The sequence below is a fragment of the Terrapene carolina genome, unplaced genomic scaffold (assembly GCF_002925995.2).
Source record: "Terrapene carolina triunguis isolate 2854851 unplaced genomic scaffold, T_m_triunguis-2.0 Scaffold66, whole genome shotgun sequence".
NCBI classification, from domain to species: domain Eukaryota; kingdom Metazoa; phylum Chordata; order Testudines; family Emydidae; genus Terrapene; species Terrapene triunguis.
In genome coordinates, this window is record NW_020664417.1 from 89,810,542 (window position 1) to 89,826,020 (window position 15,479).

General features: G+C 46.0%; 1 protein-coding gene across 1 annotated transcript in view; it reads right to left on the minus strand.

Moving 5' to 3' along the window:
• FGFRL1 (fibroblast growth factor receptor like 1) overlaps window positions 1–15,479 on the minus strand; it is a 227,662-nt gene that overhangs the window by 7,040 nt on the left and 205,143 nt on the right. The window contains exons 5-6 of the mRNA XM_026648092.2: window positions 9,059–9,139; window positions 2,277–2,561 (exon numbers count right to left, since the gene is read on the minus strand). Of these exons, the coding sequence (XP_026503877.1) occupies window positions 2,277–2,561; window positions 9,059–9,139 (366 nt within the window). The remainder of the gene's footprint in view (window positions 1–2,276; window positions 2,562–9,058; window positions 9,140–15,479) is intronic.

Genomic DNA, 15,479 nt, shown 5'->3' on the forward strand with positions numbered 1-15,479 from the left:
GATGAAGTGGGCTGTAGCCCACGAAAGCTTATGCTCAAATAAATTTCTTCGTCTCTAAGGTGCCACAAGTACTCCTAGTATTTACCACCTGTTTCTGGACAGCGGTATCTGAAGTACCATAGATTTCCCTCTTCTAGGTGCAGGGAGCCACTGTGGTGTCTCAGATATCACCGTGTGGTAGCTGCTGGCAAATGCTGACTTTTTAATGGAAACCACCGTTGGGCTGGGTGTGTAAAGAACCAGTTCCCAGTATCACTGGGCAGGCATTGAGGTGGGAGGAAGGAACAATGTTCCATACGTCGAAGAATCAGGATAGGATGTACAGGAGGCTATCAGCACCGAGACCCCAAAGACATGCTCAGGGAACGTTGGCCAGCGTGACAAAAATGTCACATTCTCAAGAGATCATACATGAGGAACACATCAGCAGGGATTGAAGCTGGAAAGTTCTAGACTCAGATAAGCAGGTGAGACTGAAAAGTGGAGGCTTACGGGGGAAAAAAAAGATTTAAGGGAGGAAATTTAATAAAACCTGAAACGTGCCCTGGCATGTTATTAAAATAGGAAGAAGCCTGTGAAAATGCTTTAATACTCTTATCGCTTTGGTTCTATTGCCCCTTTGGTCGCTGTTTTTGTTCCTAGCCAGAAAATGCTAATGAAAACAAAGGTTACATATGTCTGTAGGTTGATAAAAACCAAGATAAACGGGGACTACTCTCTGACACAGAAAAGGGTTTGTTCCTGGTGCCGTCTGGTTTTGATGAAGTGAAAATGCCACAACTGACATTAGGATGGGACTTGATTCATTTCCCTGTCTCTGCTCCTGGTTTTAGTGTAAACACATGTTTTTACTGTCTCCACACAGCTGCATTTTTATCGATACCAGATGTCCAGCAGGTTTGTGCATTCAGAGCACAACAGAACTCCCACATATGCTTTTAATTCCTGTTATTCTAGAGAAAGGGAGTTATCAGAGAGCAGATTTCACACCGGGATAAACTTTATCATGATAAAACACATGCACTAACACACAAACAACATGCTTTCCATATGTCATGTGTTGCTTTATGGTCTTCCATGCCCCTGCTCCTGACTAATCAAAGATATTTGATCTTCCCTCTCACAGCCTTTCTCCTCCTCTTTCTTGAGTTTGCAGCATCAATCATTTCCATGGCAACATACTAGGCTAGCATAAACATAGCATAAACTTAGGAATAGAAGCTCTTCCTCACTTAGTTTGAGTAGCTTCTCCAATATAATTACTTTCAAATATAATAAGACAGGAAATCAGAGCCATAGAATCCTCTATCGGGTTAAATACAGAGAACAGCAATCTAGTTCATTCCACTGCCACAGCAGGACAATCCCCTATGGCATGTGCCTTAACGGCCAGATTTATAGAAGTACTTAGGTGCTAAAGATGCAAGATAGATGCCTAGTGGGATTTTCAAAGTGCCTAGGTGGTGCCTAACTCCCAATGGGTGCCTGAAGTCAGTGCCTCAGAGTTAGGCATCTAGGCACTTTTGAAAATCCCAGTCGGCATCTGTCTGTAACTTTAGGTTCCTAAATACCTTTAAAAATCTGGCCCTAAATGCTTTGTCTAGTTAATTTTTAATGACTTTAGTGATGGGACTTTTATCACTTTCCTTGGGAGACTGCTCTATGACTCAACAGAACACTTTTCTCTGATATCCAGCCTAATTTTTCCATTGATTAACTTCATCCCATTATCTCTGTAGTAGCCACCCTAAACTATTTTTCTTCAAACACATTAAAGGCCTTATCCAACCCACGATGAAGTCAATAGAACAACTCCCAATGGCTCTTAGACCCTAAAAGTGGGACTCCCTGGTCCACAAAGTGACTGTCTAGAGTCCGAAATCGCACTTACTTTTTTTGGCAGGCATATCACCTTGTGAGCACACATACCAGGCGTCATCACTGTCACCATTAGTTCTCTCTCTAGATAGTAGTTTTTCCCGAGTACCTCCCTGCTACTCTGGGAGTTGCTCTCACCAGACATACTAGCCTGCATTTATCAGGATGTATCACATTTTATTATTTCCTGCCCATGTTTCTGACCTCTCTATTAGAGACTCTGAAGAATTGTTTCTCTGTCTGCGCTGAAGTTTGCAACACCTCCCCGTTTAGTGTAATCTGGGAATTCAGTTTCTGGCATTGCACACAGCTCTTGGTACAATGTTCTATTTATTCAAGTCAGCCCACTTGTAAAAGCCCCTCCCTAATAACCCACTCAGCCCAGAGGCAGCACTTACGGATTACTTCAACTTTATATGTCGCATTGATTTCTCCAACTTTGTTAAACACTCGGCAAGTGTATTTCCCACTGTCCTCAGGCTTTAAGTTCTTCAAATTCAATGTCCACTTCTTCTTCTTGTTCTCCCCAATCTCCTGAGGTGTGAGGGGCTTATTGTCCTTCAGCCAGGTGATGTCAGGCCTAGGGTTCCCACTGGCAACACACTTCAGGCGGACTGAGCTTCCTACAGGCCGTGCAATCACCCTCCGTCGCATCTTGGCAGGTTGCGTGAATCTGGGCCGGGCTGCAAAGGACACAAAGGGTTGATTACACTAAGCAAGGTGCATGATGGACCATCCAACCAGAGCACTGCACTGCCATCTATAGGGACTGCCGGCATTGTTTCTGAGACACCCTACTCCAAATGTGCAAGAAATGCCCAAGCATCACTACTGCATACACTGGTCCAGTGTGGTTCCTTCATAAAAATAAGTACTACATAGGTTCATAGATTTTAGGGTCAGAAGGGACCATTTCATTCACTGGTTTGAATTCCTACATAAGACAGGCCATAGAATTTCACTCTATAATTATGGCAGTTGATTATAGCGATGTCATAAAATAATACCAGAGTCACCTGTATCTCAGGGCAGAATTTGGCCTCATAGTTTCCCTTAGCAGTATGGCCACCTTTCAGGACACAGCTACAGAATTCTATGCTTTGCATTTCTTGGGTTCAGCTGTGACCAGAAGCAGAATACAGAATTCTATAAGGTTGATTGTTCTTCTGGTCTATTTCTGATCATCCAGAGAGGAGATAATCACCCTCCACACCTGGTTTTAATGGGACTTGAGAGTGCTCAGCAACTCCCCAAATGGGGCCAAATGCTGCAGAGAGTCAGAGAAATTGTACAAGGAACCTGCTCTCTCTGTAACTTGAAGCCAATTTTACAAGGTCCAGAGGTTCAGACTGTCCAGATGAGCATGCAGAGTTCTGAGTGTTGATCTGAACTGAACTTTCTGAGATTCATCCAGCATTAATTTATGAAAAATTCATAGTAAAAAGCACTCTCGTTCAAAAAATCCCCATGAAGAGGTTAGGAAGAACTACTCATCCAAATGACAGGTGAGCAGAAACATGGCGCAAGGCTGTTCCGTTCCAATAGTATCTGGAAGACTTAGCAATGGGTAATGGGTTCTGCTGCAACCTTGTCTCCTCAGGGAAGCACAAGTTCTCAAGTGGAAGCTCACAATGGGCCAAATCCTGACCTCACAAAAGTCAACAGGAAGTGCAGGATTTACAAAAGCACCCAAGGGAATTAGGCGCTCAGTTCCTAATGACTTTTAATGACATAATTTCAATTATTCATTAAATTCCACAACAGAATTTCAGGGAAAAAAGGGAGTGGGGTAATATTATCCACATGGCTTTAATAGCTTTGCACTGTGTCCTTTCTGTAAAGTAACTGGATGGCCTGATTTACCAATATGATTAAAAAAAAAATCTATTGAAAAGCTCTCAAAAATTGCTACAGTGGAATACGGCAGTTTCAAGGCCAGAACCTTGTCTAAGAGTGGCCTGTAATGAATGATTCAGAAGAAGGTATAAATCTCCCACAATTACTCTCATTATGCAATACTACACCCGGGGCATTTCTTAGTGCAATCTCCTGCCAAGCCTACTTCCACTTCCTCCTCTTCAGCCTACCTAACTCCCACCTGGCAATCCTCCAATCTATCCAAAACACTCCAGCCAAACTCACCTTCCTCTCTCACTACTGTGACCTTGCCAGTCCCATCTCAGATTCCAGTTAGTGGCTCCCTGTCAGACTCAAACTCCTTTCCCTCACTATTCCTCTACACAGCTCTGCCCCATTACATCTTGTGTCTTGCCTCCCCTAAATCTCTCACTCAGGCCCAGAGCAAAGCCCCTTTTGCACTTTCTCACTTGCTGTCTCCTGTGTTGGATGTATCCTCTGTGATCCTTTCCTCCTTCAAACACCCTCCTCCAAGCCCCCTTCCTTTCTCCATGTCTCCAATGACCCACCCTCCCCCACCAGCCTAATGAAATCTAAATTAATAGCTCTTCCTCCCAGCCCCAAAGGGAGCTGACAAGATGCATGCCTTGCCTTGAGTGCAACCTTATAACCTTCCTTCGTGTAACATCCCTTCCCTTCCTTCCTGTCACCTGCTTGGCCGCTGCCATCTCTCCTGGCACCCTGTCGTGATGTGTCTCACCTAGCGCGTAAGGGCCTTGGGGCAGGAGCTGCATCTTTAATTCTATCTGTAAAGAGCCATGCAAATATTGAATAGGTGGATGTGACTGGCCTTCTCTATGACACACTGGGGCAGGTTGCACCGATTAGCCACTGGCCCACATTGTTGGGGAGTGGGTCACAGCAGCAGAACAGCTGTGGGAACGCCAGGAAAGCTGTGCTGGAGGTGCTCTCCCTGAGCTCCCCAGTGCACAGGGAGAGTCTCACTACACTTCCTAAGGGGGCGCAGCAGGCTCCCTGACTGTGCATCCAGGCAGCTCTGTTCTCCAGTGCACAGGTGTGGTGGGGCCATGGTCCATGAGGTGTCCGTAGGGGCACAAGCCGTGAGCAGTCCCTGTGCTCAGGAGAGCACAAGCACTGGTATATGAAGGGAGAAACTCCCCCTGCAGTCCCCACCTCCACGTACAATCTGGCTCATTATGAATGAGCTGCTCACTCTAGTGTTTTTTGTGGCTTCACAGCGGTGGCAAAAATTACAGCCTGAGCTCTGTTGGAGGCTGGTTTATGGCCACTGTGCCACTCCTGCTCCGTCCCCTCACCACTTGGGAGTGGGACAGGCTGGCGTGCAGCTCCCCGGGTGTGAGGATGTTGGCGCGCAGGCCTCACACCCTTGAGGAAAAGAAGCCGGACCCCTCACAGATCTGTGTGTGTGTCACACACACTGGCCTCAGACCCAGCCACGCTCTCTGGGAAGGAGGCTGCCCATGGCGCTTCTTCTCTTCAAGGCCCTTTCTTATGTGAGCAGCCGCCCTCCCCTCACAGCCCCCCGGCTGTCATTTTGGATCTCCGCCATGTCATGTTATTTCAAACCCTGGTGCAGAAATGCTTCACTCTCCACGCAGGGGCTTTCATGTGTAACCTAATGAACCGGAGCAACTCCAGCACTGAATGTACTACCAGCGACAGCTGGGGCGGTTAGAGTCACATGCTAGCCCATTCCATAGGTTTCCGTGTGTAAACTGCTGGGTATTCCCTTGATCATCTCCTGAAACCAGAGGCCTCCTATCTAGTAAAAACAATCACACTCCCAGAGAGATAATTAACCCGTTCAGCACCACGCACTGGGAGCGCTCGAAACCATGAGCCACTGTCCTGGAGACAAATGCCAATAGGACCACAGGGTGCATTCATTATGGCTGTGGAGTGTCTGTCTATGAGACACAGAAGTGGTTAACATCCAGCAGTGAAATGGGTCTAAATGGTTATCTTTTAACAAGGCAATAATTTACTCCGTGCACATGAACTGAAGCCCATGTAAGGGTAGATTTTCGCTGGATGGGATTTCCACACTAGCATTAGCACTTCACAGTGCAGGTCCAGAATAGGCACATTCACTAATATTTTTTGTACTGACCGATGAGTCACATCACTGACTTTAATCTTGGAACTTCATGTGTAACAGCCCATACCTGCCCTCTGCTTGCATAAAAATATGTCAATAGGGTTTGTTTCCCCACCTAGTCCCTGCACAGGGACAATATTGTAAAGCAGGGTCGGCATTTTCCTCACTACAGTCAGGACAACAACAGCTCAGTTTGCTTTCACTCCTATCGCATCCCTCGAGAACTTTTGTTTGGAGTCCTGTGTTCACCCCTCTGACAATCCCTCTCTGAGACATGGCAATCTACAGGTAAAATAATACTTTTTCAGGCGTTTCCCCCCCTTTTTCTTTTAGAAGGTTAAGTGATTACTGTGGCCTCAAAAGCTGCTCCATCCTGTGTGCGATACACTGAAACCAGATCCCATTTACACAGTCCTGAAAGGTTTCCTTGACAAAAGCTTGAATTGGGCAAGTTCAGAGAGGCCAGTTGACAAAAGGAGAGAGAGACGCACACACAGAGAAGAAAGAGCGAGCGTGAGGGAGTGAGAGGCCGGGAGCACTGTGAGTTTGCATTTACTAAATGGCATCCAAAATCTGTATCATCTACTGAAGATTTGCTTGCTGAACTGCTAGAGGACCCTTTTGCAGTGTGAGGGAGACCCTGGCGCATGCCTATCTGGAATGCACCAGGTTGCAGCCCCTTTTCCGGCTCCTCCAGAACCTCTTGTTGAGGTTCTGGCTGCACTTTTCCCCACACCTCTTCATATTCGCACACCCCGTTTGTGGCCCCATGAAGGCGAGACTTCCTCATCAACCTCCTCCTGGCACTGGCCAAAGTGGCCATCTACAATACCAAGAGGAGGATGCTGGACGGGGAGGTGCTCTGTTCTGTTCCTCCCTTGTCTCACGTATCACGTTTCTCTGGGTGGCGTCCGCTGGCTCCCTAGACAGCTCTGAGGAGCAGTGGGTGCTATCCGGGGTTCTCTGCTCGGTGTCCCCTTCTGGATCCCTAGTTTTGAACCTATGATCCCCACTCCCAGCCCTGTTATTCCTTAGTTGTCCCCCATCATCAGTTGAGTCCCGGGTTCAGTAGCTCCTCCCCAAGGGTTGGGGGAGGGGCCTTTAGAGCCAGAGGACCCCATTACAGAGTGCCTCTATGTTATTTAGACTTTGCATGACTGTTCTCCCACACACCTTTCGGAGTTTGCTTTGTAAACTCCAAGAGCTGCACTTTGCTACAGTATAAACTATGCCATATGCAAGCGTGAGGGAAACACAAACTGACTGTGTCAAAGGGACAGTGTGTGCAGGTCTCCTGCTCTAACGCTGTTTATTACGAAGATTTATTCGGTGTAATTAAAATTAAATAATTAATGGCAAAATATCAAGCAAAAACTTGGTAGGAAGCAGTTTAACAGATTCCTTTCCTTGAGGAATAACTCACAGGTGGATGGATAAATCTCAGAGGTGCCTGCAGCATCCCCTTAACAGATGAGAGTTAACGCAGTGGTTGCAGAAATGTCCAATTTATCGTGATTGTCCACAATTACCTCTAGAGGGCACTTCTGCCACAGAGCTCAACTTCTGGCTCATGCCCCTTACGAGATTGAGGTCTGAAGACAGGTCTGCGTTTGCTTTTTTTCATGTGATATGTGCAAAATCTGTCCTGTGAGATTTCTAGAAGTGTGGAATAGCTGAATCTTCCCTCCTTTCTCTATAAAAATCTGCCATCTTCTCTCAAAATTACATCCCTCTTCATCAGCTTCCCAGGACAAAACAAGCACTGGCTCCTGGACCCTGTCTGCAGTCCTGTGCAAAAGAGATGCTAGCACTGTCCACATAATAATGTAATTAACTGCCCAGTGTTTATGTGCATCACTGCCCTCTCCTGGTAAGAATCGGAACTACAATACAATGGTATCATATACCCTCTACTGCCAACAGCTGGAGGAGATTATCCTTAGCTCAGGGGTAGGAGCCTGTCCTTTTGAAGCAGAATGAGCTCCATCCTCACTGTTGTCATGAGGTTACCAGCTGGCCATGTTTCACAACATGGTGGCTTCCCTGAAGTTGGTAGTCATGCATCTGTCACATTATTATATTTGGAATTTCCTATTTTGATGACAGCTTAGAGCTGCCCTGTTTGGGCAAGGGTAAATTCTTGAATAGGGCTCTTTAGACTGGATGAAATCTCTCAGAAATAGGTTTAGGAACATGGTGACAAATCACCAACCAAACTAAAAATATAAAAAAGGGATGAGCTGTAGCTGGGCCATAAAAGCAGAAATGAGATATGGCGCCTGACACCTCTGGGTTATCAGTTCAAATTCCTGCCCATGCCAGTAGTGGCCAAAAGTTGTTCTGTTTCTCCACAAAAAGCGTGTGGAGAATGGCTTGAACCAAACCCTGGGTCAGGACACTCGCAAACCCTGGAGCAGTTCAGAACCTTGTTTCGGAGCTGGACGTAGTAGCTTCTGCTAAGCCTATGACAAGATGAACAAAACACCTAAGTGAACCCTCCCCCACCCCCTCCAACAAACATAGCTATGCTGGCAAAAATCACTGTGTAGACACAGCTTATACAGGCAAAAAAAGTCCTCTTGCCAGTACACCTTCCATCAATCAGGGAGATGGTTCAACTGTATACTGGCTGAAGGAGTTCTTTTGCCAATCAACTGCATCTCCACTTGAGGGCTTTGTACTTGGTGATTTTCAGAAGAGCTCACCTAACTTTGCTCCTGTTGAAGCCAGATCTCTCATTTGACTTCAGTGGGAGCAGAGGTAGGCTCAGTGCTTTTGGAAATCCCATTATAAATTTCAATATGGTTTTTAATGGAGAATTTATGCCCAGTCATAATAAGGCTACCCATGGAAAGGAAAGCCACTGCCCCTGGAAACAAGTACAAGAAAGCACGATGCTAGGATATAGCAGACACTCAAGTGTGGATCACCAGCTACACTTCCTGGGGCAGGAGGACACTTAATAAAGGAAGGGATCAGTTCAGATTGATGCATTCAACTGAGATTCTATTTGACATTTGACCATCCACGGATACAAATTGATCTGATCACTGAATTCCTCTTAGGCTGCCTCTTCCATTCCTTCAGTGCAATGCGACATCGAGGCGGACTGCGATGGATATGGCGATGGATATGAACAGGGATGTGTGGGAAGCCAAAATATAATATATATCTGTCCCCTACCCCACTGCTTCCCAGAATGATCTTCATATTCGCCATTGGAGCCTTCAGACAGCGGGCTGTCCTTTCCTGAGCTGGCATCATCTGCAAAGAGAAAGAGAAGCTTTAAGAAACATCTCCTTCTACACAGCTGCCTTTGATAGGAGGTTGCATTGCCTTTGGGAGGCACTGTGCTGCCGCAAGGCACTTGAAGTGCATTTTGCATTCACTTCCTGGTGCTTGCAGCCTGGCCACCTTAATGAACAATTTTGCGTGCTGCTTTATGAGCTTTTCAGTAGGCTACTAACATGATGGGAGATTAATCAATGTTTCCATTAATAGCCGACAAAAGCCCTTTTGTTTATATTTACTGGTCACCGTTCCCTAGGAGGAGCTGATCCATTCTACCCTCCATGCAAATAATGATATACATCAAAATTACAGCTAATTAAACCCGGGAGGTGGGAGAGACTTATGTGATCAGTCATGCGGCGTGCAAGGAGTGGAATTCTGGCAACAGTTTTACCTTGCAGTTTCCATAAAAGATCAGGAGAGCAAGCAGGCTTATTGGGATCAAACGAACCTGGGAGAGTGCTGAATGTAAAGTTTTGGTCAGGAAGGCAACAATGTTGAGTAGACGGGCTTTTTTTTTTTTTTTTTAAACAAACTAAGAGCACTGGAATGAACTGGACTAAATTTATGATCCATCTAGTCCTGTTCCCCTATCATCATCATCTCTATTACAATAGCACCTAGCGTCCCCAGCTGAGATCTGCGCCCCCATTGTGCTAGGTGCTGCACAAATAAACAGTAGGAGAGCCCCTTCCCAGTCTAAATGGACAAGACAAAGGGTAGGAGGAAGTAAATATTCTTGTCCCCATTTGTAAAATGGGGAAACAGAAGTTCAGAGAATTACCCAAGGTCATATCATACGTCGCTGTCAGAACCAGGATTAGAACCCTTTTTTCTGGACAAAGCGATGACATCTCATTAACTATACCACAGCTTATCCCAGACAAGTCACTCAGGCCAGAATTTTCAAACATGGGACGGACCAAGATTCCTATTCCAGCACCTACTTAAGTGGCCTTATTTTCAGAGATGCTGGAAATAAAGTCAGTGGGACTTCTAACAGGGAGCTTGGAGGGCTGGGTGGCCTACTGGTTGGAATGCTTGACTGCCAGCCCCTTGCGTCGCTGGTCAAGGTGCCTCAGTCTTTAAGGCAGTTGGGTAGAGGGACCCAGGCCCTCCCTCTCCTCCGGGTCCCAGCCCAGGGCCCTGTGTGAGTCAACCCCTGGATACACTTCCCAGCCGGGAGTCTAAATCCACTGCCCTAGGTTACTTCTTATTGCTGTCCCTTCAGTGTGGGGCATGGCCCCTACAGTCCAAGTCACTGGGGTGGCTTGTCTCTAGTAGCACTCCCTTGTGGACCTTGGGCAGAGCCCTGCCACAGTCTCAGGCTCCTCTGGGCGGGGCAGCCCTAAATTTGGCGGGGCCGGAACCACACAAGGTCTCCGTGCTTCAGTCACCCAGTCATTTCTTAGCGCGGCTGCTCCTAAGTCTCTTCCACAGTCTCCTCAGCCAAGGAGATGGTATTATTTCCTGGTGGCTGCCTTGGCTGGCAGGCTAGTGAGCCTTCCCCTCAGGTAGGTAGGCAGCGAGCTCCTGCCTCTTCGCCAGTCAGCCCCAAACTGAGCCAGGTTCTCTCCTTTTCTTCCCCCTCCAGGCCTGGCATTGGCTGCAGGTATAACGGGGCAGGGCTAGCTGGGCACAAAGGCTCTCTTTAACCCCTTCCATGCTGGTGGGCAGTTTCTCCTCTTCATCTCAGGACTGTTCCCATAATTAAAGGCTACCCAATCAGAGAGTTGCCCTCAGTCATTGTGCACCAACCTCAGTGATACGAGTGTAAATTCCACATGCAGCTCAAGAGAAATATGTGACCTTAAGGTAAGAGTATGGGAGAGACTAAAGTTTTGATTGTACAAATCCTGAAACCCACATGAAAATATCTGGAGGCTAGAAGTGAGGAAAGCCTCGTTCTAATCTCAACTGCAGAGTACAGGGGAAATAACTCAGCACATACACAAGCGTGTCCAGAAACTCTAAGAAATAATGGATCTAGTCTTTGCAGCTGTTTAGCAAGGTGGATAATGCTTAAACAGTACAGTGAGCTCTGGCAGAGATTTTAAGGAAGAACAACATATATTTAACCCTCACTCTCCCCGCGTGGCACTCCCCCAATTACTGCCACGTTGGAAAATTGTGTGTGTTTTTAGCACCAGGAGTTTTATGCCTGCACGTGCGTTGCTCTCATTTGCTGCTGTGTCTTAAACAGCATCCAAGGAAAATGCCTGAGATGCCACGCAGGGCGTCCCCCCCACCCTCGCCCCAAACATATTTTTCTGCTCCGTCTCTGATTCGCCCAGCAAAGTTTCCCCAGAAATACGTGCAGCTGTCACTTAGGAGGGAAAAGAAAACTTCCAAGGCAGCAGTGCAGCTCACTGAAGCTGCCCCCCTTCTGTCACGGAGAACACAGAAGGCTTTCAGAAGGGCTGTGGCCAGCTCACACCCAATCCTTCTGGAAGCAGCATGAAATGGAATTGCCTAAGGCCCTTAAAGGCAACATTGACTAACCCCTCTGCCCCTCAATGAAAACATACAACACGGAGTCCTCCTTAGCTTGAATAATCAGCAGCCCATTCTGCACAGCCCCCCCCGAATGCATGGTAGGAAACAACCAATGCACTGCATCTTGCAAATGTAACTTTGCGACCTTTGAAAATGTAATGCAGTGAGTGTAAAAGAAAAGAAGAAGAAAACATCAGACATCAAGAAGACAAACTGGTTCCTTTCTGAATAATAATCAAATAAATTAAGCAGCAGCATTTATTTTTTTCTGTAAATATCAATATACTTGGAAATGGAATCTTGTAATTTTTTTTTTTACCAAATAACCAGGAAATCCCTTTGCACAATCAAAAACCACTTTGAGAGTAAAAGGGGGCAGGAGGGAGAAAAGCCATGGTCAAATATGAAAGAATTGCTGCCCATTGTTCATCTGCTGAACATCTTAAAAGTGGATAAGACGTTTAAGTGGCAATGTTCTGTCAATTATATCTTAATCCTACTCAGCTTGATGTACAAAGAGCGGCATACCCACCCTTGTCTCCTGCCTCATGTTACAGTATGTCAGCTCATGTGCAACCCCCGCTCTGCTTACACACACTAACTGACTGGCATTCTCAACACCACTTGACGTGCTGCCAAGCCTTTGATGTCAGCCAAATTGCTCCGAATCTGTTTGATCCTTTGAAGACGACTCTTTGCTTGTTATCCAGCCAAATCCCAAACCTGTGGAGTTACCTACAAGACCCAGGGAAAAAAATTTGAGGGAGGGCAAGGGGGGGCGGAAGAGGAGAGAACAGAGTAAAAATGAGTTATGGTAAAGGTACTCAGCCCATAGTGTAAATATCTCTCTGGGTGGAAAAGAAAAACACCCTTGGTAAATAATTACAGTATTTCACCAGAGTTTTTCAGATCCATCAAGTCTCGCACTGTCTGCGTTTGTTGTGATCATTGCACATCTAAAACCAAAACTCATAGCATATTCTAAAGAAAATAAATAAAACATTTTAGACTTGGAGCCTCAGATATAGTGAAGGGCTTTTTGGTTGGATGGGAGTTGTTTGTTTTTTTTGACTCAACAGCTTCACACTAAGTGGAGGGTCATTACAACGGGATCTGCACTCTTCAATGGAACAACCTGGGGCTCCCATGCCACTTCTCTATAAACTGCGCTAGATCTGAACTCACTATGAGTAGGTTCCTCTGGTTATGGACCGAAAACATTCTCCAGAAAACAATCTCACTGTTCAGCCTGCTCAATTCTAGAGAGAGAGCCGAGCCATAAATCTGGTTCCAGCTCGGAATTTCCTCAAAGCTCAGAGGTGTTTGCTTCAGCTCAAGCCTCAAGTTTGAATCTGGAGCAGCATGTTCCCAAAAGGCAGGCGTGGTCAGATCTGTGGGATTCATTTACTCCTGGTCTCTGCTTGGTTCCTCTGGACCTGGGTATTTTAATGACACTTGTTTGTGTTCTGCCATCACTTTTATGAATGGTGCTGGTTTGTATCCGGCATTGAGTTATTATCAAGGGGCATTATGTTCAATCCAACAATCATTTTCTCTGTTCTGTAGCACCAACGTTCCTTGTGCAGCCAAGCAAGTAAATCATTCAAGACATCTGACGAATGATGCTTATTGCACGGATAGTGGACCTGAAGGAGTTGCTCGTGTGCAACTATGAGCTGAATACCAGTGATGAACGAGGCAACAAAAGCAACCTAAAGATGATTTTTGGTTATATTCAAAGCTGTCAGAACGACGCAATAAATCAGATAGTTACTACCAATGAGGTGGAATGCTCTGTTCACCTCCTCTTTAAAAAACACATCTCTTTACAACTGGAGCAGATAGCCTAATGGTCTATGGCCTGGTCTACACTGGGGGGGTGGGTGGGGGTCAATGTAAGATATGCAACTTCAGCTACGGGAATACCGTAGCTGAACTCGACATATCTTATTCGACTTACCTCCCGTCCTCACGGCTGTGGCTCCCCCGTCGACTCTGCTACTGCCGCTCGCTCTGGTGGAGTTCCGGAGTTGACGGGAAGCGTGTTCGGGGATCGATATATCGCGTCTTAATGAGACGCGATATATCGATTCCCGATAAATCAATCGCTACCCGCCGATACGGCGGGTAGTCTGGACGTACCCTATATGCCTTATGTCTGTAACAGTAAAATTCTCTACAATTCCATGGCCAAATCCCAGCCGGGCCAGTGCTGTCTTTCAGGTAGAGAAATTGCCTACCATGCACTTTTTCTGAGTGCATGTTTTTGTGCAAGACCTTAAAAACTGAGATCTTGTCGTCGTCCCACTCCTCTCGCCACCCCCAGCAAGAATGTTAAAGATCCACAATATCTGTTAAACTAATGGCAGGACCTGCACATTCTGCAATTCTGTGGCTGTGGAATTTGCCATGCAATTCACCCCTTGTGACAGAATTGTGCTATAGAATCAAAGATCTCAAATAAATAAATAAATGAGAGAGAGAAAGACAGAGAGAGAGATCAGATTCTCGGCTGGTGTACGTTTTAGGCCTTGTTTTTCTAACCCTCATAGTTGTGAAGATAACATTGAAAATGTGAACTGAGTGTAAAGCAATGCAGCGCTGTCTTCACAAGCCTGCAGAGAGCCCGAAATAAGAGCTCTAAGAAGTGTAACTGCCCCTGTCACCTCAGTCAGGAACCTTGGATTTTGTAATTCTATGGCCAGAGGATCTGGAATTTTTACAAGATGCAAGAAAATTTATCATTTTTGCCACGGAATTTGCCATTTTACTACAGCTGGGCTCCTGATGTTTTTATTTTCTGCCTCTCTGCCCTGCTGGGCCCTGCCTTCTGCTGCCTCTTACTCTTCAGTTTTCCTACAGGGTGAGTTAATTGGATTGCCGTGTATGCTCCCTGCGCTATTCCCGAAGCCAGGCAGCAAGGGGTCAGGAAGCCAAAAATGGAGTCCAGCCTGCAGCCAGGGAACACAAAGAACACTGTAGGAGGCAATGCCCAGCTGAAGTTGGCTACAAGTTCCTCCTTCCTTTGGCACATATCGGGGGAAGGAGGTTCTGAACTGGAATGCCTGAACATCATCATGGTAGCCAAAGGCCTAGGAGATGGACCAGCTGGAGGGCACAGTGAAAATCCCATAATTAAAAACAATCATTGATGTATTTTCGACAATGAGCGACTGTTGCTTGGGTTTATATGGAAGAGAATGGGAATGAAGAGAATTCAGGGGAGACAGAATGGATGAATGTTGCTACATCGTTTAATAGTCCTTGATGCAGAATTTGGCCCCTTGTGTTGTGGACTATACAGAGCCCTGATTGAGGGTTTGTCTTGATGCAGTGGCTGACATTTCCCTTCCACTCAGCATTATGCATCATGTTCTGTGCATATTGTCAGCCTGGTTGCAGCCCTCCCCACTCCAGAGATGGCTACATTTCTGCAGTGAAGGGATTTCTGTACAGTAGTTTACGTAGCACTTTGGGACCATATGGGACAAAGAGTGCCATATACAAGAAGGATATTTTATTATTGTTATTATTAATATTATTACTGTTTATTATTATAGCAGAACTGCTCCAGATCCGCCTCCTTCTTAATGTTAAAACAAATCAAAAGTTCTGAATGACAGTTGGGCTCTGAGGGAAACTGACGGGAAATATTTGCAGGCTGTTACCAAGCCAGGATCAGATTTTATGTATGCATGACTTTCTGAGAATGTGTCATATTAGCTAAAAGGGAATGGTTTGTTTTCAGGCCAACTGTAGGTTCCGATCAGTCCTTCAAAGGGTCAAAACAACGCCCCAATTTATGGAGCAAATATCT